The sequence below is a fragment of the Narcine bancroftii genome, chromosome 1, assembly GCF_036971445.1.
Source record: "Narcine bancroftii isolate sNarBan1 chromosome 1, sNarBan1.hap1, whole genome shotgun sequence".
Lineage (NCBI taxonomy): Eukaryota > Metazoa > Chordata > Chondrichthyes > Torpediniformes > Narcinidae > Narcine > Narcine bancroftii.
In genome coordinates, this window is record NC_091469.1 from 276,034,537 (window position 1) to 276,058,803 (window position 24,267).

A 24,267-nucleotide genomic window follows, 5' to 3' on the forward strand; every position below is an offset into this window, starting at 1 on the left:
TGGTCAGGCAGCAGCTGTGGGTAGAAAAGTTGAAAAACAAAATCCCGGTTCATTGTCGATACCCTGACTAATGAAAGCAAATGTGCCCAATGCCGACTTCATCACCATCTCCATATTGCCACTTTTATGGAACTATATACCTGAACCCCATAAATGTCTATTCTGAAACACTCCAATGCTCTATCATTCAGTGTGCAAATTCTGCCCTGCCTTAATCCACCTCGCTCTTGTCTGTTAAATTCCATCTACCGTTCCTTGACCCAATTTTGCAGTTAGCTGTATCACATTTTAATATTGGGTAAAGTTCCATTTTATCACCAATTTTACCATCATCCACAACCAACCATGTTAATGACATTGTTATACAAGTCATTGATGCAAATAGAAAACAAGTGACTCCAGCACCAATTCCTGTGGCACTTCACTTTTAACCACAAAGCCAACTTTGTATCCAATTGGTCAACTCACCCTGGATCCTATGCAATCTGACATTCCTGTGTGCCATGCAAGTCCTCGTCAAAGTCCTTAATGAAGTCCACATAGTCAGCAACGACCACCCTGCCCTCATCTACTCGGTTCCCTCTTAGAAAACTCAACCAAATTCACAATTTTCCATTCACAAAACTTTGCTGGCACTCCCTTACAAGTCCTTTCCTTTATAAAAGTATGTAAATCCTGTTCCCCAGAATCCCCTCCTGAACGTACCCACAATTAATGTTCACTGGCCTGTTGTTCCTAGGCTTTTCTTTGCAGCCCATGTTAAATCTAAGGCACATCATTAGCTACCCTCCAGTTTTCTGGTGCCTCACCCATGTCTGATAATGATGTCAATATATCTATTAGGGCTCTACAATTCCTTTCTGTGTTTGCCACAAAGATATACTTGATAAGGCCCTTTACAAGTTTTAAGACCTCCAGCACCTCCTCTTCTGCAACATGGACTCTCTTCAATACATCATTATTTCTCCAAGTCTTTCTCCATGATAAATACAGAGAGAAATACTCGTTTGGGACCTCTCTCATCTCCTGGGGCTCCACACATCAAAGTCTTGTTGATCTTTCAGGGACCCAATTTTCTCCTTAAGAGTATTAAAGAATGGCCAAAAGAAACAAATACTGAATTCAATAATTTTTTTTAATATTTAGAGAAATAAGGTACAAGAAACTGCAGATGCTGAAATCTCGAGCAAATACATGATAAGTGTTTGAGAAACTTAGTAGTTTGAGCAGTAAGTAGTATGGAGGGAAAGGAATATAGTCTTATGGGTCATGACCCTGCAACAGGGCTGGGAGTGCAGAAGATAGCCAGTACAAAGAGCTTAGAGGAAGGGGTGAGTCAGTACTGGTGGGTGAAAAAGAAAAAAAAACCAAAAAATCAATTAGCAGATAAAGGGGGGAGGGGTGGTGGAAGATAGAGACAGGCTGTATGGTGGAAGTGGAACCAAATAAGAGCAGGATGATGGGCAGATAAAAGCACATAGGGAAATTCAGATAATACTGATGAATAGATGTGTGGGTGGTGGGCAGATGGAAATCAGAAGTTGAACAAAGGGGGAGAGAACCTAGGTGGAGTGGGAAACTCAAGGGGAATTTTATCTGAAATTAAGAGAATTCAATGCTCATATCATATCATTAGGAAGTAGAATACAAGGTTCTGTTCCAGTTTGTTTGGACTCACTATGGCAATGGAGAGGGTTGAGGACAGACAGATTGGTGCATGTATGAGAATGGAATTTGGAAGTGATATGCATCAGGAAACTCAAGATGGCTGGTGCAGAATCCAGATGCTCTGTAAAACAATCGTCTAGTCTATGCTTGGTCTCCCCGATGTGGGAGACCACAATGAGAGCTTCAAAAGCAATTGACGAAGTTGAAAGAGGTGCATTTAATCGCCACCTTTTCTAGAAGGCTCTTTAGGCTACTGGATCATGATGTACTTCCTATACCTTCAAGGGAAAGTGCTAGGGATGGATTGGGAACATTGTGCAGTTTTGGTTGCCAATTACAGGGATTTCATTAAGCTAAAAAGATTCATGACAATGTTATTAGGATTGGAAGGGTTTAGTTAAAGGGAAGACTGGAAAGGTTGGGACTTTATTTCCTGGCAAAGAAGAGACTAAGGGGTGACCTTTATGAGGTACACAAAATCTTGAAAACCCATAGAAAAGATGAAATGTCATAGTCTTTTCCTCAGGTACAGAAGTCCAGAAATAGAGGGGATATATTTAAGGTGAAAGTGAAAAGATCTTAAAAGAGACAAGAGGGGCAACATTTTCCATACAGGTGGTACACATATGGAACAAGCTCCCAGAGGAAGCTCTGCAGCTGTGTAAAACTATAATGCTTAAAAGACACTTTAAATAGTACTTGGTATGGAGATGGTAAGAGGCATATGGGGCAAATTTAAACAAATGGGACTAGCCCAGTTAGAAAATGTGGCTGACAGATGAGTTGGGCCAAAGGTCAACTTCAGAGAGTTGTGAAGAGAGTGACCTTTCTTGAAAGCACAATGGATACACAAGGCCAGTACATGGAAAAAAACCCAAAATGAAAGATCAGCCATAATTTTATTGAGTAACAGTGCAGATTCAGGGGGAAAATACCCCTCCTCCCACTTTCAAGCACACAAAACATTTTGGAGTAATTCTGGAAAGCGCATAGGAGAAATCAGGGTCTGCAAACAAAAATATTTTTGAAGAGAGGAAAAAAATGATGAAATGTTGATTAATTATGTACAAAAGAGACAAACATGTGCATAATACAAGGCCACAAATAACAAAATAGTGAGAACATGGGATAATCAGAATGAGACGAAGGGAGTGGGAATGGAGAAAGTTGGTGTGAGACAAAAAACTTAAGAGAAATTGAACAAGAGAAGGATATTTAAAGTAGCATCACGGACAGAATAAGGTGAATGAAAAAACAGGTTGAGATGAAAGAAAAATGCAATAGCAGAAGTAAGATAGCACCCTGGCCTGAGTACGTTGAAGGATTCACACTAAAAGTGAAAATAAAGAATTATAGAGAAATAGGCATATAGAATGATAGCCATGATATGTTTATGAAAGCCCATAAAAAATAGCCAAAAAATACAAAAAAGAGGCAAGATGTGCAGAAAAATTATCAAAGTATTAGGTTCCAAACTGCAATACAAACCTGACAAACAAAACCCCAATATAAAACTTGGGGAGTGTAGACAGGATCCGATCCAAATAAGAGAAGGACATCTATTTTGTAAAAATATCATCCCTACCTTCCATAATGACAGGAATTAAAAACAAAACTTGCATTTAGGGCTTGAGAACTTCTACAGAATAAACCAATTATCCAATGTTTAGTTTTTTTTTAAGTATCTTGAGGGCTGGAAACCACTTGTGCAGATCAGTCCCTATTTATTAAAATGATGGTTCTTGGATGAATCCAAAATCAATCAAAATTCATTTGGATTAGCTTTACATTGTTTTTCATTTGGGCATCAGTGCGCTTTCACAACAAAACGCAACTTTACAAAAAATAACTAGACAAAATTATTATGCAAGAGACTTTTAAACTCACTGTTCGAACAATGAAAATAGAAGAGAAAGTAGCAGTTGGTCAATGCAAGCACAAACCTTATGTGCAAGTCTTGTGTGGTAACTAATCCAGCTAATAATCATTTTCATAGAATTAATTTACAATCTTTGGCTAAATCCAATTGTCATCTATCAATATGCTGTAATGTGCCAACAATGCAGGTGGAAATATATGCTGGATGATCATTGTTTCATAATACATAGACAATTCTTTTTCATATAAAACGTTCAAATTTAAATTCAATTTTGATGATTTTAATACCAAATCTATTACAAAAAGGTGTTGACTTACTTTTTAAAAAGTTAATCACAGGACCAGTTTTTTTTCCAGGAAACCTACAAATATTATTCTCAGTTATTAACAGTCAAAAGTGAACACAAGAATTCTAAATAATTGACATATAGAAGTGTTATATAAACTACATCCAGAGTTAAGGCTGTAAAGAACTATACCCTGCACCTATCATCCTCTATTCCAAGGTCACCGAATGGCTCACACTTATTTTATTGAAACAACTCCATTTATTTAAACTTTCAACCAATAGCTGGCTACTAACAAAGGCCATGAACAGTACATCTGGGACAGCATACAGTGTAAAACTGACAAGACCTGGGGAAAACACCGAGCGAACAAGTCGAAAAGCTACAATTCCTTTGCTGGTGATAAGGACAGCTGTTAGAAATTTGTGTCGTTTGCTTGCACTTGCTGCCTTGATTTTTATTTTCTTCAACCTTCATTTATAAAGCATAGCAAGCGACTGCTCATGTTTTTGTTTTTAAAAAACAGAATGTCCACCATAATTGTGTTTCAAAATATTGAGGCTCAAAAGGAGAAATAAATGAGAAGAAACCTGGTCTTTAGGTACAACAATTCTGCTTTATACCTTAATTCTACCACAGAGCGAGTTCCCTCCAAAACTCAGAATTGCACATGGTAAGGCTATTAATAGTACAATAAAAATCTGCAAAAAACAAATCAAATGAATCAATATACTGTACACTTTCTACAATATTTATGTTGATAATGAATACAGAAGTGCCATCAAAATTTTACAGTAAATTCATTCAAATGTGGAATAATTGATTGGAAAGTACTGTACATTAGGGTTAGTATAGAACCAAAATTTATGCATTAAGCCTTAAAGACTGATCTTCTCTTCTCCTTGATGAGATGTCAATATCTATGGAGTCTTTACCAACAATCAGTCTTAATCTTTTTGCCTGAGGAAGTGGAATAAAGTCATCTTCAATCTCATCATCATAATCATCATCCTCGGATGACGAAGAAGACGATGATGATGAGGAGGAGGATGATAAAGATGAAGTATCATCATCATCGTCTTCCTCCCCATCTTCTTCATCATCTCGGTGTTGTCTACGCTCACACAACTCCCTATTAGGCTTCAAAAACACAGCATTGTCACAACACACACCACTGTCACATCGGTCTTCCCTGATGGAGTGTGATCGCTTAATTCCTTGATTCTGTTCCTCACGTTTCAGCTGGATTTTGAGTTTTGTAGAATTATTTCCTGAGCCTGTGAAACCATTACTGAGCTTTGCTACATAATTGTTACTTTTGTCATTTTCATAGTCTTTGCTCAGTTTGATACTAATTTTGGATTTCTTTCCATCCACTTCTTGGTCATTAGTCTTACTACTACTGCTGTCACGTCTTCTCCGTAGAGTCAACTTGGGAATCCCAGTGCTGTTTTCAAGTATTAATTGTGCATCATATCTTGTGATTCGTCGTTTCTTCCGGTTTCTTTCTCCTGTTGATCTGGAATAGTCACCTTTTATTTGATGAGATTGTGAACTTTTTGATTTGTGAGAAACCATGAAGGTATCTGAAGTGTCACTTTTTGATGAACCAACACAGTCTCTGTAAACACCAGATACATTCATCAAATCAACTTTTTCACCCCCATTAAGACTGCGAATGGGAGGACTTACCAACTGTGGTAGAGATTCCCCCATCACATCCTCTTTGACAGAGCATGACAACGTGTGCTCACCTTTATCCAATTGTACACCAATTTTTTCGAGCTTTCCTTGTGACCTCCTCCTACTCAAACATACCCCACTCTTTTGGCAGTTTGTACCTACATCAGATTCTTGGATCAAAGGATTTACACTGGTGCCATCAAAGACATGTTGAATGGAGTCCACAAGTTCACTTTTTCCTGTGCAATGAATACTTTCACTCTCCACTGTATTTGGTTCAAGATCTAGCGAAGAAATCTCACAGGCCTCTCTGAGGGCAAGTCTTGTTCTTTTTGCCCGCCGGGTCATGTAGGCACAAGGAATAGACCCATTATGTAAGTGAGGAATTTTGTGCAGCTCTTTGACAGAACGGAGGTTATTTCCTCCAACAGCATGCCTGGTCAGGCATCGACTTGAACCTACCATCTTTCCGGGCCCCTCTAAATCTTTGTCCTTCTCAATCGGCAAACTCTTATAAAGAACTACTTTAGGCTCCTTCAGCACGAGGTTATCCATTTCAAGACTTCCAAAAGTGGTCTTTTGCTCTGATCTTCTAGATTCACTTCTTAATCTAGATTTTGAGGCCAAAGACCTGACCGGTCTTGAGGTTTTCAGTTTCTTTGGTACCTTGGAATTACCTACAGAACACATTTTTGAAGAGGATGAGGTAGAATTAGAGGCAGCTGATGTTCTCGGTAAAGTTTGCCTTGTTCGGCTTTTACTATCCTTTTTTAAATTGATTGATTTTCTAGTTGCAGCTGAAAAAGAGAAATAAATAGTATAATTTGCAATTATTATTTTATATTAAAAACTACATGAGAAAACTATATTATATTGGATGTCCAAATATATACTGAAACCCCAATGATATACCATTGATTCCAAAATGATTTTCTTCCGTATATTCACTATACTTGCATGTTGTCATTTTAATAGTAATAGGCTACAATTGCAGGAAATGTCAATGAACCAGCAACACTAGTACTATGCCCAAATTGTTACGCTTTCACTTTGGACAACTCAAACTTCAAAGAAGAAACACAGAGAACTTTCAAAGGACAAGTATAATTTTTGTCCTTCCTTACTCAAATAGATACAGCTAAGTTTTTTTTTAAATGCATCCCAACATTTTCTGCTCAGTCATTCACCTATAGAAACTTTTATTGGTTCCTGTTCAAACCTTGGATCTTCAGCTCTTAAAGTTAATAAATCATGCTTTAACATTGAAAATGTTTACATCACAAATCAAGCACATTGTAGATTTTATAAGAATATTCATATGGGCCCACGCAAAGGACCAATATGGATGATAATTCCTTTATCAAGATCTCAGAGGAGGGGGAATATACACCCAAAGTTACAAAAACAGCTTCTTCCCCTCTGCCATCAGTTTTCTGAATGGACAATGAACCTATTGACACTACCTCACATTTTCTCTTTTTTTTTGCATGAGTATTTTTTTAAATCTTGTATTTACAAAATTGTAATTTACAGTAACTTTGCACCTTGTTCTGCATAATACTGCTGCCATAAAACAATACATTTTATAACACAATTTCATGATAACAAAACCTGATTCAATCTTAATGTCCTAGGTGTACTCTCTATAAAACAAGTCTAGACTTGCAAATCCAGAGGCAGTGGGGCTACGTTGTTGGCCAAGAGACAAAGCCTGAACAACCACATGGACTCCACTATTGCATTGAGGAACACCTAAACAACTACCTCCAAATACTTCTAGCAAAATGACAACCAGCAAAGGCTTACATCCGGTTTTGCTAAATATCAGAACTCTCATATTCAGGAACTTTTAAAAATTATTAAAATCAAATATTTGTAAATATAAAAAAGCTTAGAAGCTTTATTAAAATTTTTTAAAAATATATTAAAGCAAACCAATTTACAAGCTAATTTCCTCTGTTTACATCCACATGCCCATAATCCCCATCAAATGAACCCCATTACATATCCTGTCAAAATGACAGGAACAGAGATTTGCCCAGTATAAATGGAGAATATATCACAAGTGTGAGAAATCCAGTGACATTACAGTCTGCTGCCCAGACTTGCTCTCATTTAAAAGCCAATAGTTGCATTAAGATCCAGTCCACTTAAAATTTAAAATTTTATGACATAAATTACAAAGAAAATTTATAGCTCAGAAGTGTTGAAGAGTTCAGAAATCCTTGTTCTACAGCAATCCCTGGAGGCATGGAACTACAGATTCAATCATCACACTTTTAAAAGGAAGAATCTGAAGAGTGTAACAGTTGAGTGTTTTGAATAGATAAAGTTTATTACTATGCAACCCAAAAGAACACTATAACCAAGACCCATGCTGTGTTTCTTCCCAGATTCCCCCTAGTGCAGGAGAAATCACAGGGTAGTTAATGGGTACACAGTATGTAAATGAACAAATGACCAGTAAGTGAGAGAACAGGACTGTATAGGTTTTCTTTCAAAGACTGCATACGTATGATGGACTGAATAGCCCTTTAACTCATAATGATATATCTATATGAAGATGAAATTTCTATAATGGTAGTGGGTTAGAGAGATTAAGTTTTAAAAAAAACAAGGAATTACAGGGAAGTATTGAAACAAAAGCTGAGCCTGCAGCAGATACAAAATACTAATTATCTTTTTTAGGAACTGTAGGATAATGATAAAAGTGTGAAATGCTAATTTTGGCAGGAAAGTTGCCCCTTGCATTGCCTTAAAGATTTCTCCCCTCGCCTTAAAGCTACGCCCTCAGTTCTATAATCAACTCTGGGGAAAAAGTCTGAGCAATCACTTGATCTAATCTCCTCGTAGTTTTATATACCTCAATAAGCCTGCCCTTTAGCCCTCCACACTTCAGGAACAAAATGATGGTCATGCTGCAGGTGCTGTAAGGGTGGTGCAGACTCAGGAAACTGGGGCGCAGAGGCACAGCAGTCCTCCATGGGGTTCTACCGCCTAGTTGCTATCCTGTTGGCTCTGCATAGGTTTTAAATGGCCTGTGGAAGGAATGTGTGCGTGTTTTTTTTTTAAATCAGCAAACCCACGGAGTGCTTTGCCCAAGATAGTGGCACCCATGCTTGGCAGCAGACCAAGGGGAATGCAGATTCTGGGGAATCAGTGGACCTGGACAGGGAACCCTCCTGCTGAAAAGGTTGGAAGAGAACCCTACAGTATAGTAGCACAGAAGTGGACCAGTGAGGGACTCAGAGGCAAAGGACTCACACGAGGCTTCAAGAGACTGGCTCGTACAAACTATATAGCGAGACTGGGAGGGTGGTGATGATGAGCTGTGCACCCAAAGGGCCTCAGATGTCAAAAGCTACCTAATTGTATTGGAGGTTCAGAAATTGGAGCTCAGGTTAACTGCTGGAACAAACAGGGTATGGTGCAACTACAGATGTTATGGGAACAAAGGAGGTGAATCAAGAAGCACTAGCAGTCTCTGAAGGAACTCTCTTTTGCTTCTCATTCTCTTATTGGAGTGCCAGAGTAGTTGCATCATTGCCTTGTTTTCTTCTTGTGTCCTTGCAATTCCATTAAATAGCATCAATGATTATGATAATATCATGAACTCCAAATAATCTAGTTTCTTGAACCTCAGAGGGAATATATTTAACTAAAACATTATGATTTTTAAAAAATTTTTAATTTTTCACTATGAACCATATTAACCAAAATACACACAAACATTTCCCTCTTGAATATACAGTGTCATTTTCTCCCCTTTCCCCCCCTCCCTCCTTCACCCCCCCTCCCCACCCACTAAACGTTCAACATATATGATACATTAAACCCATTAAACAATGTCCTCACACAATGAAAATAGACAAGAAAATTATGTCATCTACTTTTACATACTGGGTCAGTTCATTTCGTCGTCTTCTCATTCTACCATTTTAGGGGGTGGAGGTCCGCGGTAGGCCCTCTCTGTTGTGTTCCATGTACGGTTCCCAAATTTGTTCGAATACTGTGACGTTATTTCTTAAATTATATGTTATTTTTTCCAATGGAATACATTTATTCATTTCTATGTACCATTGCTGTACTCTCAGGCTCTCTTCTGATTTCCAGGTTGACATTATACATTTTTTTGCTGCAGCTAAGGCTATCATAATAAATCTTTTTTGAGCTTCATCCAATTTGAGGCCTAATTCCTTACTTCATATATTACTTAGAAGAAAGATCTCTGGATTTTTTGGTATGTTGCTTTTTGTGATTTTATTTAATACCTGATTTAGATCTTCCCAAAACTTTTCCACTTTCTCACATGCCCAAATTGCATGTACTGTTGTTCCCGTTTCCTTCTTACAGCGAAAACATCTGTCTGATACTGTTGGGTCCCATTTATTTAACTTTTGGGGCGTGGTGTATAGCCTGTGTAACCAATTATATTGTATCATGCATAACCTCGTGTTTATTGTATTTCTCATAGTTCCGGAGCATAGCTTTTCCCATGTTTCATTCTCTATCTTTATGTTTAGATCTTGTTCCCACTTTTGTTTGGGTTTACAGCTTATTTCATCGTTCTCTTTCTCTTGCAGTTTGATGTACATGTTTGTTATAAATCTTTTAATTATCATTGTGTCTGTAATCACATATTCAAAACTGCTTCCTTCTGGTAACCTCAGCCTGCTTCCCAATTTGTCCTTCAAGTAGGTTTTCAGTCGGTGGTATGCAAACATTGTACCGTGAGTTATACCATATTTGTACTTCATTTGTTCAAAAGATAATAAATTATTTCCCAAAAAACAATTTTCTATTCTTTTGATCCCTTTTCTCTCCCATTCTCTAAAGGAAAGGTTATCTATTGTGAAAGGGATTAGCTGATTTTGTGTCAGTAATAATTTTGGTAGTTGGTAATTTGTTTTTTTCCTTTTTACGTGAATCGTCTTCCAAATGTTGAGCAGATGGTGCAGTACTGGTGAACTCCTACGTTGCACCAGCTTTTCATCCCACTTATATAGTATATGTTCTGGTACCTTCTCCCCTATTTTATCTAGCTCTAATGGTACAATCTGGTTTTTCCCTTGTTTGATAAAAATCTGATAGGTATCTTAATTGTGGTGCTCTATAGTTTGGTAGCTGTAAGCCCCCATGTTTGTACCATTCTGTTAATTTATCTAGCACTATCCTTGGTTTCCCCCCTTTCCATAAGAATTTCCTTATTATTTTCTTTAGCTCATTGAAGAATTTCTCTGTTAAGGGAGTTGGTAACAATTGAAATAGTTATTGTATCCTTGGGAAGATATTCATTTTAATGCAATTTACCCTCCCTATCAGTGTTAGTGGTAAATCTTTCCAATGTTCTAAGTCATCTTGTAATTTCTTCATTAATGGCTGATAATTTAATTTGTATAGATGGCCTAGATTATTATCTAGACGAATACCTAGGTATCGGATTGCTTGTGTTTGCCATTTAAATGGTGATTCTTTCTTAAACTTTGTGAAGTCCGCATTATTCATTGGCATCGCTTCACTTTTATTTGCGTTGATCTTGTACACTGATACTTCTCCATATTCTTTCAATTTCTTATGTAATTCTTTTATTGATAATTCTGGTTCTGTTAAGTATACTATGATGTCATCTACAAATAGACTGATTTTATATTCCTTCTCTTTTATTTTTATCCTTTTTATTTTATTTTCTGTTCTTATCAGTTCTGCCAGGTTCTATAGCTCACGCGAACAGTGAGGGAGATAGTGGATATCCCTGCCTAGTTGACCTGCTTAATTTAAATTGGTTCGATATATATCCATTTAGTGTCACCTTCGCCAATGGTCCTTTATATAATCCTTTAATCCAATTAATATATTTCTCTGGTAGGTTGAACCTCTGTAGTACTTTGAATAAATAATTCCATTCTACCCTGTCAAAGGCTTTCTCTGCGTCTAAAGCAACCGCCACTGTTGGTGTCTTATTTCCTTGTACTGCATGGATTAAGTTAATGAACTTACAGATATTATCCATTGTTCGTCTTTTCTTAATAAATCCAGTTTGATCTAGTTTTACTATTTTTGGTACACAGTCGGCCAATCTGTTTGCTAAAGTTTTGCTATTATCTTATAATCTGAGTTAAATAGAGATGTTGGTCTATATGATGCTGGTGTTACTGGATCTTTCTCCGTTTTTGGTATTACTGTAATTATTGCTGTTTTACATGAACCTGGCGCATGTTTTGTGTTTCTTTATTTTGGTTCATTACTTCCAGGAGAGGAGGAATTAATAAGTCTTAAAATGCTTCATAGAATTCTATTGGGAATCCGTCCCCTCCCGGCATTTTATTGTTCAGTAGCTTTTTTAATATATCTTGTATTTCCTCTATTTCAAATGGTTTTATCAATTTGTTTTGCTCCTCTTCTTGCAATTTCAGTAGTTCAATTTTAGCTAGAAACTCATCTATTTTGTCTTCTTTCCCTTTGTTCTCAGTTCGAAATAATTGCTCGTAGAATTCCTTGAAGTTTTCATTGATCTCTGTTGGGTTATATGTAATTTCTTTGTCCTTTTTCCTTGATGCCAATACCGTTCTTTTAGCTTGTTCTGTTTTAAGCTGCCAAGCTAGTATTTTGTGCGATTTTTCTCCTAGCTCATAATACTTCTGTTTTGTCTTCATTATGTTCTTCTCCACCTGTACGTTTGTAGTGTTTCGTATTTTACTTTTTGACTGCCAATTCTCTTCTTTTTGTTGTATTTTCCCTTGTTGCTAGTTCTTTTTCTGTACTTACTTTTTCCCTTTCCAGCTGTTCTATTTCCCGATTGTAGTCCTTCTTCATCTTAGTTACATAACTTATTATCTGCCCTCTGATGAAAGCTTTTATTGCATCCCATAATATAAATTTGTCTTTCACTGATTCTGTATTCATTTCAAAGTACATTTTAATTTGGCGCTCAATAAATTCTCTAAATTCCTGTCTTTTAAGTAGCATGGAGTTTAATCTCCATCTATACGTTCTTGGTGGGATGTCCTCCAGCTCTATTGCTAATAACAGGGGTGAGCGATCCAATAACAATCTAGCTTTATATTCCGTTTTCCTAACTCTCCCTTGGATGTGGGCTGACAACAGGAACAGATCAATCCTTGAATATGTTTTATGTCTCCTCGAATAATAGGAGTATTCCTTCTCCTTTGGGTGCTGTCTCCTCCATATATCCATAAGTTGCATTTCCTGCATCGATTTAACCATAAATTTGGCTACTTTGTTCTTTCTGCTAGTCTTTTGTCCAGTTTTATCCATCTTTGAGTCCAAATTAAGGTTAAAGTCCCCACCTATCAGTATATTCCCCCGCGTATCTACAATCTTCAAAAAGGTATCTTGCATAAACTTTTGATCCTCTTCATTAGGTGCATATACATTGAGCAAATTCAAAAATTCTGAATATATCTGACACTTTATCATTACATACCTCCCTGCTGGATCTATTATTTCCTCCTCTATTTTGATTGGTACATTTTTATTGATTAATATAGCTACTCCTCTGGCTTTTGAGTTATATGATGCTGCCGTTACGTGCTCTACCCTGTCTCTCCTTAATTTCTTGTGTTCCACTTCAGTTAGATGTAACTAAAACATTATGATTGATACCATGAGACATTGCCCATGTTCTTGAACAAAGATTCAATGTTAAACACAATAGCTTTCCTCCTCTTACTATCTGAAGTGATCAACCTCTTCATATATCAGAACAATTCTACAGAAAAGCTTCCCTTTCTTTTACTATCAGACAATATAAAATAAATTATTCATTTCACTCTCAATAAAGATATAAATTCCATCAATCTTATTTGCTCTTGAAATGCAACATTTTGGCAATGAAATTCAAACATGCAAAAAAAAAGAAATTCCAGCAAGTAAGAAATTGCAGTCTCAGTCAAATTTCTATTTCTTCCCATTCTGCTTACCTTTACAGCAAACGAATATTAACAATTTTTGTGTACCATGTACCCAACAAAGGAGTAATGAATCTTGGTCTAGAATGAAGACCTATCAAGACTTTCTTTATACTCAAGCCCTCATCCAGATAACATGGTGGTGAATCCCTTCTGAACGCTGCTGTGTCTGTCAGCTACTTTTCTGTGATGGCTACATCATAAACTTATGCCCTGATCCACAATCTCAGCTCAATCCTACCTGCAAGGGTCCTTGGATTGAAGGAAACACAGCTTATGCTACTGCACCCATCTCTGGCTTCCCTGCTCCATTAACTACACGTGGTTCTCCTTCCCTATTACTTACCCTGTCATTCTCAGTCCCACCTCCCAGCATAACTAGTTTAACCCACCCTGATAAAATGGGAAAACCACCAGTTTCAGAGGAGTCTTTCCTTCTTTTACAGGTTACTCCTGCTACTGCAGAAGGGATTCCAATTATCCACACATCCAAAGCCCTCCCACCTCCACCAGCTCCTTCGGCGTGAATTTTGCTGTTCAATTTTCCAATTTCTACTCACTACCTTGTGGTGCAGTGCACAGATACAATAACATAGACGAAATGTTTCTAAGCTTGAGCAGTTGTTAATAGGCAGGATCACAGATGCAGAATGGGAAGAAATAGAAATTTGACTGAGACTGCAATTTTTTACTTGCTGGAATTTCTGTATTTTGCATATTTGAGTACATTACCAAAATGTTGCATTTCAAGAGCAAATAAGATTGATGGAATTTATATCTTTATTGAGTTAGTGAAATGAATAATTTATTTGTATTGTCTGACAGTAAAAGAAAGGGAAGCTTTTCTGTAGAATTGTTCTGATATATGAAGTGGTTGATCACTTCAGATAGTAAGAGGAGGAAAGCTATTATGTTTAACATTGAATTTTTGTTCAAGAACCTGGGCAATGTCTCATGATATCAATCATAATGTTTTAGTTAGATAGATTCCCTCTGAGGTTCAGGAAACTAGATTATTGGGGGTTCATGATATTATCATGATCATCGATGCTATTTAATGGAATTGCAAGGACACAAGAAGAAAACAATGATGGCTGTGATTTCAAACAGACACATTACGATATATGAAAACATGGGCAGCTCAAGAGAGACTAAAACACAGGAAAATAGGAATGGGAGTAGATGAAGGAAATATACCATTGGAAAAAACAATGATTTGATTAAGTCAATCTAAAAGAAACTGGTAGAGAAGGATGAAAATAAAAGATATCACTCTACCTTTTTCCTGAGTAATCTCTGCATCAGTGTTTGAGCTCACAGACTGGTTATCAGAGTTTTTTCCATTATCCCCCAATTTTTTTAATCTGTTTAAACGCTTATCTGTTTCTCTGAGTCCATACTTGCTGTTTATAACTGGCACAGGGTCAGGAAGTCCAGGTTTTGATCTGAATGCACCTTGGCCGCGCCTACAATACAAAAGCAAGTAATTTATAGTTTCTTATAGCTCAATCAATGGCATACATTTTATAACTGCAAACCAGATCTATTACTAAAGTACCCAATATTCTAAATAAAGATTGATGGGAAAAATATAAACATAAAAACCCAAGGTACTCTGCAGCAATTGAGTGGAACAGCAGGCAAAGAACCTCTTCAAACCATTCATTCATGTTGCCCACCTGAGCTGATCTTATCTCCCTCTAATCTTTACAATTCTGACATTTGTCTAATGTCTCTACCCCATTTTGTACCCTATAATCAAAATTAATGCAAGAAAGAAAAACTGCTGTTTAGCTGGACTAATAGGCTAATTATTTCCTCTCAATGTCAGACAGAAGTAACATGACTCCTGTCCGACCCTAGTTCTTAAATTAGTTCTGTGAAATTACAGAAATAACTTGCTCCACTTCATTGATTTTAAGAGAATGAACGATTGAGCCCAAGTAATTACTTGTACTTTTAGATGTTCAATTATTTTCATTTGTTTGAATATTTTAAGTGTTTTAAGAGAACTATTTCAACTTGTTGCAACGCAAGAGGTTAGATGTGACCTGCTGAGTTTCTCCAGCACTTTTGTATATTGCAGGTGAGTCAGCCCATTTGATTCGTGCTGACTCCCAACACAACAATCTCATCAATCACATGCCCCCCCACCCCATCTTTTTATTTTCCTGCATCCTGACAACTTGCTCTCATATGCCTATCAACTTTCCTTTGATTCTTTGCAATCTATCTATACCAAAGGGTTATGTACCAAAGCCAAATTAAACCACCAGTGCATCTTGGTATGTGGGAGGAATGCAGAACACCTGACTGAAAACTGTGGGGTCACAGGGAGAAGAATCAAACTCCACACAGGAAGCACACGAGCTCATGATCCAGTCTGGGTCTCTGCAGCAGAGACGCCAGGACTCACGCCTGTGCCATCGTGATGTCCTGAGTTCTTATTTTGTTGGACTCACCTGAATTTTTTTAAAAATGATTCGATGTGAGCTATCCAATTTTGATATACCCTGACCAGAAGCCAGAATCTGTTTTCAATTTCATTTGCAGGTAAGGCTTGTTCAGATGCGAGTCCTTTACTTGCATGAGGATTACATGCTGAGTTAACACTGGGTTTTGTTTCAGAAGATGATGATGTATTTTGTCCAGCAAGTTTTCACTGTGGTATCTGAGTAAGAGGGTATTTAATTTGGTTTCACTGGTAAATTTAAGCAATTCAAAGATGCCTATAGGATCCATATGGCCAGCCCCATGAAGAGGATTGATGTTAACTGAAATATGCTTTAATTACACAACTCCTACTGAGCAGCAAAGAGATATTGATTTATATTACTTAGAATCAAATTAAATTCGAATCAATATTTTTACCTTTCACAAGTATAGCATTCACAGAATTCATTGTTTTCCCCAAAGAAACCATCTCCATAGTAACAGGAAATTTCTTCACCGGGTTCAATGTCTCGCAATGCTTTTACACAAGCTGTGTCCCGACCAGTTGATACAAACTGAGATTAGAAAGAAATAATAAAATACAAATTCTTGTTCTCGATTTTAATTTTCAGAAAAATAATCAAGCAAAAGAAAATTACTGCTTACCTTACAGTTCGGCCTGCAGTCTTAAAGAAACATTAAATTGGGAGAGAAAACAAAATAATTGATTAATATATCATAAAGAAGATATAAACCAAATCTTAAAAGTGAGAGTTTTAAAACGTATCGGCATATTTAGTAAACTTTTGGGCCGATTAAAATAAAGACTCTTTCAACAGGCTGTATTTTATCCATGATCACCATGTGGCCATGAAACACTCAGAATGAAGTTCCCTTTCAAAAACATTCACCTTAATAATATTTGTTTAGAATTACTCAGTGGTTTTACAATACATAGTTCTACTCCCTGGTATGGATTTGGGCAATAAACGTCATGAGCAGGAAGTTAAAATCAGCCAAGACTGAATACAAGCCTTGCTGGAAAATGCACATGCAGTAAAATATGAACAAAAATTGGCCATCTGGCGCATTGAGCCTGCTCTTCCTCCATTCAATAATACGGTGGCTGATCTGGCCGTGGACTCAGCATTTAACCACCTGTCCTGTGACCCTAAATTCCGTTATCCTTCAAAAATCTAGGTCTTAAACATTCAATGAGGCAGCCTCCACCACAGCTTCCTTGGGCAGAGAATTCTACAGATTCACTACTCTCTTGGAGAAGCAGTTCCCCCTTATCTCGATCTTAAATTCTTGTTCTCAATGGAACTGGACCAACAGATATTCTAGACTATTGGATGTTATTCTATTAATATCTAAACATTTTAATTCAATTTTTAAAGATGTATAAACAGTATTATAATAAATTTCCCAGCTTAAGTTTATAGGTAAGTGGGAAATGGCCCAAGTAAGGGGTGAATTGAAAAGAAATTTGGAAACCAGAAGCCCTGAAGAGTTGGAAGGGATCGTAGGAATTGGAAACATGGTGAGTTAGAAGGAATCACAGGTACCCAGGACATGGCAAAAAGGAAAGCCATGTAGGGACTAGGGCCCCAGTGGATCGGAAGGACATGCTGCAACACTACCTGGTGGGTTAGATGCTGAAACATTGGAATTTCTGAATAGTAGCATGATAGATTAAAGAAGTTTATCGAGTAAAGATAAGTTACATTGGTCCCTGCCAGCTAAGCCCAATTCGAGTCACAAATGTTTGAGTTTAGTGTTGTCCTCCAATGTACAATTATCACCTTGTTAGCATTGCAAGAAGGCAAGAAATATGACTTTTTTTCCTTCCCCTTCTCTCCAAAGCTCCACTGATAAGTAAATTGTTTTTGAGTTCTCTGTTCTAAGACACCTTTACCAGAATTTGGATAATATTTATCTTTCAAGTCAGCAACACGATAGATGATTATCTGGCCATTACTATAATACTGTGCAAGAGTTGGAGAAACAAGATAAGGCATTGGTCAAAAAGTAGCAATTTAGATTTATTTGGAGGTTATAAAATGCGGAAACAGGCCATTCAGGCCAACTCATCCATGTTGACTAAGATGTCTGCCTGCTCCAATCCTATTTGCCCTCCATTGACCCATATTCCTCTCAACAAAATCCATTTTAAACACTGTAATTGTATCTAGCTCTACTATGTCAACCAACAAATTGTTACATTTATACACCACTTACCCTTCTTACCTTAAAATGTGCCCACTAGTTGTAGATTTCCCTACACTGGGAAAAAGGCTATGACAATCTGTCATAATTTTATTAATCCCTCGAAGGTCACCCTTCAGTCAAAGGAAAACAGCACCAGCCTATTCAATTTTCTTGTATCTCAAATCTCCAGACCTGACAACATTCTTGAGAATCTTTTCTACACTTCTCTAGCTTAATCACATCCTTCCTATTGCAGAGCAACAAAACTCAAGTGGAGCCTAACTACGTGTAACATGACATACCAATTTGCATTGTCTCAGGTGATGAAGGTCAGCATATCATACATCTGTGTCATCACTTTCAGGGATCTATGTACTTGGACCCCAAGTTCAATTACACTCTGCAGGACGCTATCATACACTCTATGTTCCAGTCGTTTAACTTCCTAACATCAAATCACTTTACACTTATCCAACTTGAATTCCATCAGTCTTTCCTTTACCACTTTCCCATTTGATGTTGAACCTGTTGTAACCTCAGAAAATCTTCTTCACTGTCCATAATACCATCAATTTTGATGCTATCTGCAAACTTATTAATCATGCCACCTACCTTCTCATTCAAATCATTAACATACATGATGAATAATAGGACAGATCCCTGAAGTGAACCACTGGTTGCAGGTCTCCAAATTGAAAGCAACCCCCCCAAAGTTCAGATTTATTGTCAGAGTACAAACATGCGGGCCAGGCAGAATTCCTACTTATTGGTAGTGTAAAAAACTGTACTCAAGAAAAGATATGTAATGTAAACAAAATAGAAAAATGTAAACAAACTGATTGTGCAACATAGAGAACAAATATTCAGTAATAAATAATGTCCAAGTAAGAGTCCTTAAATCAGTCTCTGAGTTTTTAAATTTAGGAGTCTGACGGTGGAGGGGTAGCATCTCTTCCTGAAGCTGGTGCTGTGGGTCTTCTGTCAGAGCAAGACCTAGGTGGTGTGGATCCTTAATGAATATTGCTGCTCTCCAATGGCAGAATTCCATGTAGAATTTCTCAAAGGTAGGGAGAGTTTAGCCTGTGATGAACTGTGCTGTGTCCACTACCTTTTTCCAGGCTTTCTGCTCAGAGGTATTGGTGTCCCCAAACCAGGCTGTGATGCAACCAGTCAGCACAGTTTCCATTCACATCTGTAGAAGTTTGCCAAGGTTTTCAATGTCATATCTAACCTCCGCAATCTCCGGAGATAACATTGGTGTGTTGAAAGCAGGAAAGATCCTCCGAGATTGCAACTCCCAGGAATTTAAATTAGCTCACCTCTAATCCCCCAATGATCACTGAATCATACATTTCTGGTTTTCCATTCCAAAAGTCCACAATCAGCTCCATGGTTTTGGTGACATCGAGTGCAAGGTTATCACTGGTACAACTTTTCATTCTCCCTCCTGTATACTGACTTATCACCCCTTTAATGCAACCCACTGCCATGCCATGATATTGTCAGCTAATTTGTAGATGATGTTGTTGCTACAGCTGTTGGGTATCCTTCATTGTTTCATTCTCGTCTGGAATCTCCCTTCACCTTGCGTTTTATAGGCCATACCTGCTCCTTGTGCAGTGTTCTAGATTTCTTGGCTTAAATGCCTGTGATCTCACTCTAAGCATGTTACATTTCATTGTTCATCCAGGGCTTGTAGAAGGGGAAAACTCTGCACAATTTGGTGGGAATACACTCATCCACAGTGGTTTTGATAATGTCTGCAGCAGCCCTAGTATAATCATTCACATCCTTAGCTGTGTTCTTGAACACCGCCCAATCCACTGACTCAAGGCAGTCCTCTCATCGTTCTTCTGCCTCCGAGGACCACCTTCTGGGTGTCCTGATCACTGGAGCCTCTCTTTTTCGGCTCTGTCTATATGAAGGCAAAAGGAACTCAGCCAGGTGACCAACTTGTCAAAATGCAGTCTTGGGAAAGAATGATAAGCTTTCCTATCTTAGTGTAGCAGTGATCAAGCGTGCATGACCCCTCCTACCATCAAGCCAATTTGGATCCACAATGCAGTACCCAAAATTGCTGAGAAATTCAGCAGGTCATCCAGCATCCACAGGAAGTAAAAGTCAGTTAATGTTTTGGTCTTGAGCTCTTCTTCAGAAATGTCAAAAACCAGGCAAATGCCTGAATATAAAAGTGGGGGAAGGGGATGAACAGAGGCAAGTAGTAATAGGTAGATTCAGGCGGGAGGGTAGAATAAAAAGTAGAGAACTGATGGAGAGCAGGCAGAGGATGAAGAAGAAAATCTCTCTGATCGAAAGAAACAAAGGGGTGGGGAGCTGGAAATGGGCAGATAATACATATGTGTGTGGTGGGGGGGGGCAGGGAAGGCTGGAGGAGGTGAGAGCAGAAGGGACAATGGAGAAACTACTAGAAAGAGGGGAAGAGAGAAAAAAAAATTGACTACACGAGTAAGTAAAGAGATGGAATGGCAGAATCAGACGATACAGAGCTATGCGCCTTGTGTAAGTAGAAGAGTAGACCAACTAACAAAATACACTGTTACCTGCCTCATTGGACTCTTCCTGTCCCATTTGTTGAAGAATCTGCAGCTAACTAAATTCCCTCAGTCTCCTCAGAACAATAACAATTGAATTTCAAATAACTAAATTACACCACAGAACAATAACTACATGTAAAATTATATTACAGTACAAAAACTTGTTATCCCCATGACGAACACCATCCTTCATGAGAGGCAATGGCAGCACATGCATTACATTTCACAGCAAGTGGGAGCAAATGCTAAGAATGTCAAATATATTCATATTGAAATTTCACATTTCTGGAAAGCTGATTTTAAATTATCAAGGTTTTCAAATGTATTTGAAGTTTTACTCTTCTAAGCTCCTACAACTTTTCAAGATTTGTGATCCTCTAACTATGCACATACCTCTATTTCTGCTTTCCTTTGCTCCATTACAAGCAGTTGTTTTCAGTTGCCTGCCACTGATCAGTGCTTTCCATTTCATTTCTCTACCCCTTTTTTCTTCAAGGCACTCCTTAAAACCTACCCAAGCAACCAGTTTATCCATCCTCATTCATTTCACAATTTCTTATGCTATTTGATGTCCTACCTCATCAAAAGCTGAACAAACAAAAATGGTTGCCAACAAGAATCAAATGACTGAATATTTTGCAAAATGTCAAAAGTGTTATTTGTGTAGCTTGCACAGTTCCCTACTTTATGGTATTTTAGCAGCTTTCTGTGCTTTACAAAAGCCTCGTGTGACAGCATTTTCATAAAAATTTAATCTGAAGTTTTTCAATCATTTTCAAGCAAATAAAAAGATTAATAGAGGAAGCTGCACATAACCATCCTATTAGGTCAGTAATTTTTACGAAGGATTCCATACCATGGTTGATAAATGCAGCAGGTCCAAGCCAAAGCTGAGCACAGTTCTTTCTTGTGGAAAACATAACACTAAAATCGTTTTCCCCATGCCGAAGTAGCATGTTTTCTTCCATTTCTGACAGCTCTGCAATGCAGCCAACCAGTAATTCAATCTTGTCATTCTTCTTCCTAATTATAAGTCAAATATTGCAAACAATTAATCTCTATAGTCTGTGAAATACATGGAACAAACAAGATCATCTATTGACAATTCTCTCTGGATTGAGTGGAAATGGAAAGCACAGTACAGATAGGCCCCGACTTACGGTGTTCCAACTTACAATATTTCAAAGTTACAATAATCAGAATACGTTTTAAATAAAGTCAGGGTCTACCTGCATCAATGTGGCTGCTTTTCCTTCTCTGAAGGAAATGCTTTCGTCCAATCAGTGCACCCAGATTGCTTCCCACCACCACCACCCCTGCTAAATGTCATCATTTCAATGCTCCTCTTGTAGTGGTGTCAAGGAAACATGCAGACACAACACCATTTTTTTAAAAAAAAGGGGATTTGGAACACATGCGTAGATTGCTGTCATTGGGGAGGGAGAGAGATTGAAGGGGGGAGAGAGCAATGGAAATCTGCGCATGTGTTCAAAATTACAATGTAGGTTGTGAAGTGACGCCGCTGCCCCTAGTTACCAGGCGCCATCTTAGGCAACCGGCAGGAGCGGTGCAGATAACTACCTGTACAGATAGACCCTGACTTACAATAATTTCACCTTACGATGCGAGTCATGTAACCGAACCCCATCGTAAGTCGTGGTCTACCTGTAATAACGTACAGAGTTACCACTCACAGCAAGAGACTAACACATATAGTTTAGTTTCATTATGCTTATAATGGAAAAGAGCAATAATAATTAATGCAATTATCTTTAAAAATGAGCATGCATTACTTAGATCATATGTGCATAAATGAAAACATTATAACAATACCTTTAAATGTAAGAGAAACACTGCCTGAAGAAGATCCATTCTGGATTTGAGGTATTTTTTAAAACTTTATCCCATATTGCATGAGGCCATAAGACATGGAAACAAAATTAGGCTATTTGGCACAGAGTCTACTCTGCCATTTGATCAGTTAATTTATTTTCTCCTCTCAAGCTATTCTCCTGCCTTCTCTCCATAATCTTTGATACCCCTGCATATCACCCTCCACTTTAAATATACCCAATGACTTGGCCTTCACATCTGTCTGTAGCAATGAATTCCTCAGATTCACCACCCTCTGACTGAAGCAATACCTACTCATCTCTATTCAAAAGGGATATTTTGAAGCCGTGGCTTCAGCTACTAGACTCACCCGGTAATGGAAACATCCTCTCCACTCCATCTGGGCCTTTCAATATTCAGTAGGTTTTAATGAGATTCCATCCACCTTCTAAACTCCAGTAGGTACAGGTCAAGAGACAAACACTCCTCATACTCCAATCCTCTCATCCCCTGGATAATTCTTGAAAGATTTCTCTGGCATCTCAAATATCAACACATCTTTCCTTAGACATAGGGCCCAAATCTGCTCACAATATTCCAAATGTGGTCTGACAAACACCTTACAAAGCCTCAGCATTACATCCTTTGTTTTATATTCAAATCCTCTCAAAATGAATCCTAATACTGCATTTGCCTTCCCTCCTATTGACTCAACCTGCACCAGGATTCCCAAGTTCCTTTGGATTTCTGATTTTTGGATGCATTTATCCCAGGTATCCCCCATCTGATTCAAGTTTTCACAATAAGCGCACAATGTTAACCCTTCTTTTTCTCTCATTAATGCTGCTTGATCTGCTCAGTTTCCCCAACAGATTGTGTTCATCCTTCTTCATTGTCCCCTATACAACCAATTATGGTATCATCCGCAAACTTACTAACCATACTAACTTCATTACCATCCAAAATATAAATATAGATCACAAACAACAGCAGACCCAGCACTGATACTTGAGGCACGCAACTTAGTCACAGGCCTCCAATATGAGTAATAATCCTCCACTACTTTCTCTCTTCTACCATCAACCCAATTCAGTCCAAGAACACATTATTGCCCTATCCTCATCATTCCTCTTGGCTACTCATTTAAATACTTGAGTCTTAAAAATCATTATGAATGAGGACCTTCCAAACCTTCCAAGAATAATTTTTAAAATATTTACAGCTCATTTATAATGAAAATTAAAAACCAGCATAACTTCTTGAGGAGATAAAAAGTCAGTTCAAAATTCGAACCAACAAAGGGATAATTTATTCATGCCTATTGCATCAACTTAATAGCATCATCCATGCTCAATGTACCCCAAATGCATGGAGTTCAATGACTTGCTTGCTTCACATTTTGATCTTCAACTAACTACCGATTTTCCATCTTTCACTTTCCTCACCAAACACCCATCTGAATCCCTTGTCCATTTTCCTCATTTCTAGATCCCATTAACCCATTCCATTCAAATTAAAGGTTCTGTGTCCCTATTTTTTTTTTGCTCAGAATGTATAAACTAGCTTGAGGAAAAATATTGTCATTATTTACCCTACAACAGGGGGAATAGTAGCCAGTGATGTTGCCTCAATCCTGCTTTATCATTCAGTAGAATTGTGACTGATCAAAACTTTCCTGGCATGATTGCCTTACTAATTATTAAGCTCTAACTATACCCAAATTTTCTCCCACTGCAGGTCTCTGTGGCAAGAAGGTGCAAAGACCCACTGCATTCAGAAATTCTTCCTCAA

At 37.8% G+C, this 24,267-nt stretch overlaps 1 protein-coding gene across 5 annotated transcripts in view; it reads right to left on the reverse strand.

Annotated features, from left to right (window-relative positions):
- Positions 1 to 4,429: 4,429 nt before the first annotated feature.
- kmt5b (lysine methyltransferase 5B) overlaps positions 4,430 to 24,267 on the reverse strand; it is a 63,860-nt gene continuing 44,022 nt past the window's right edge. For all 5 annotated transcript variants that reach the window (XM_069899784.1, XM_069899761.1, XM_069899767.1 and 2 more), the window contains 5 exons: positions 21,500 to 21,666; positions 16,544 to 16,563; positions 16,316 to 16,452; positions 14,723 to 14,910; positions 4,430 to 6,313 (listed from right to left, as the gene is read on the reverse strand). In XM_069899784.1, coding sequence (XP_069755885.1) covers positions 4,698 to 6,313; positions 14,723 to 14,910; positions 16,316 to 16,452; positions 16,544 to 16,563; positions 21,500 to 21,666 — 2,128 coding nt within the window. In that variant the 3' untranslated portion in view covers positions 4,430 to 4,697. The remainder of the gene's footprint in view (positions 6,314 to 14,722; positions 14,911 to 16,315; positions 16,453 to 16,543; positions 16,564 to 21,499; positions 21,667 to 24,267) is intronic.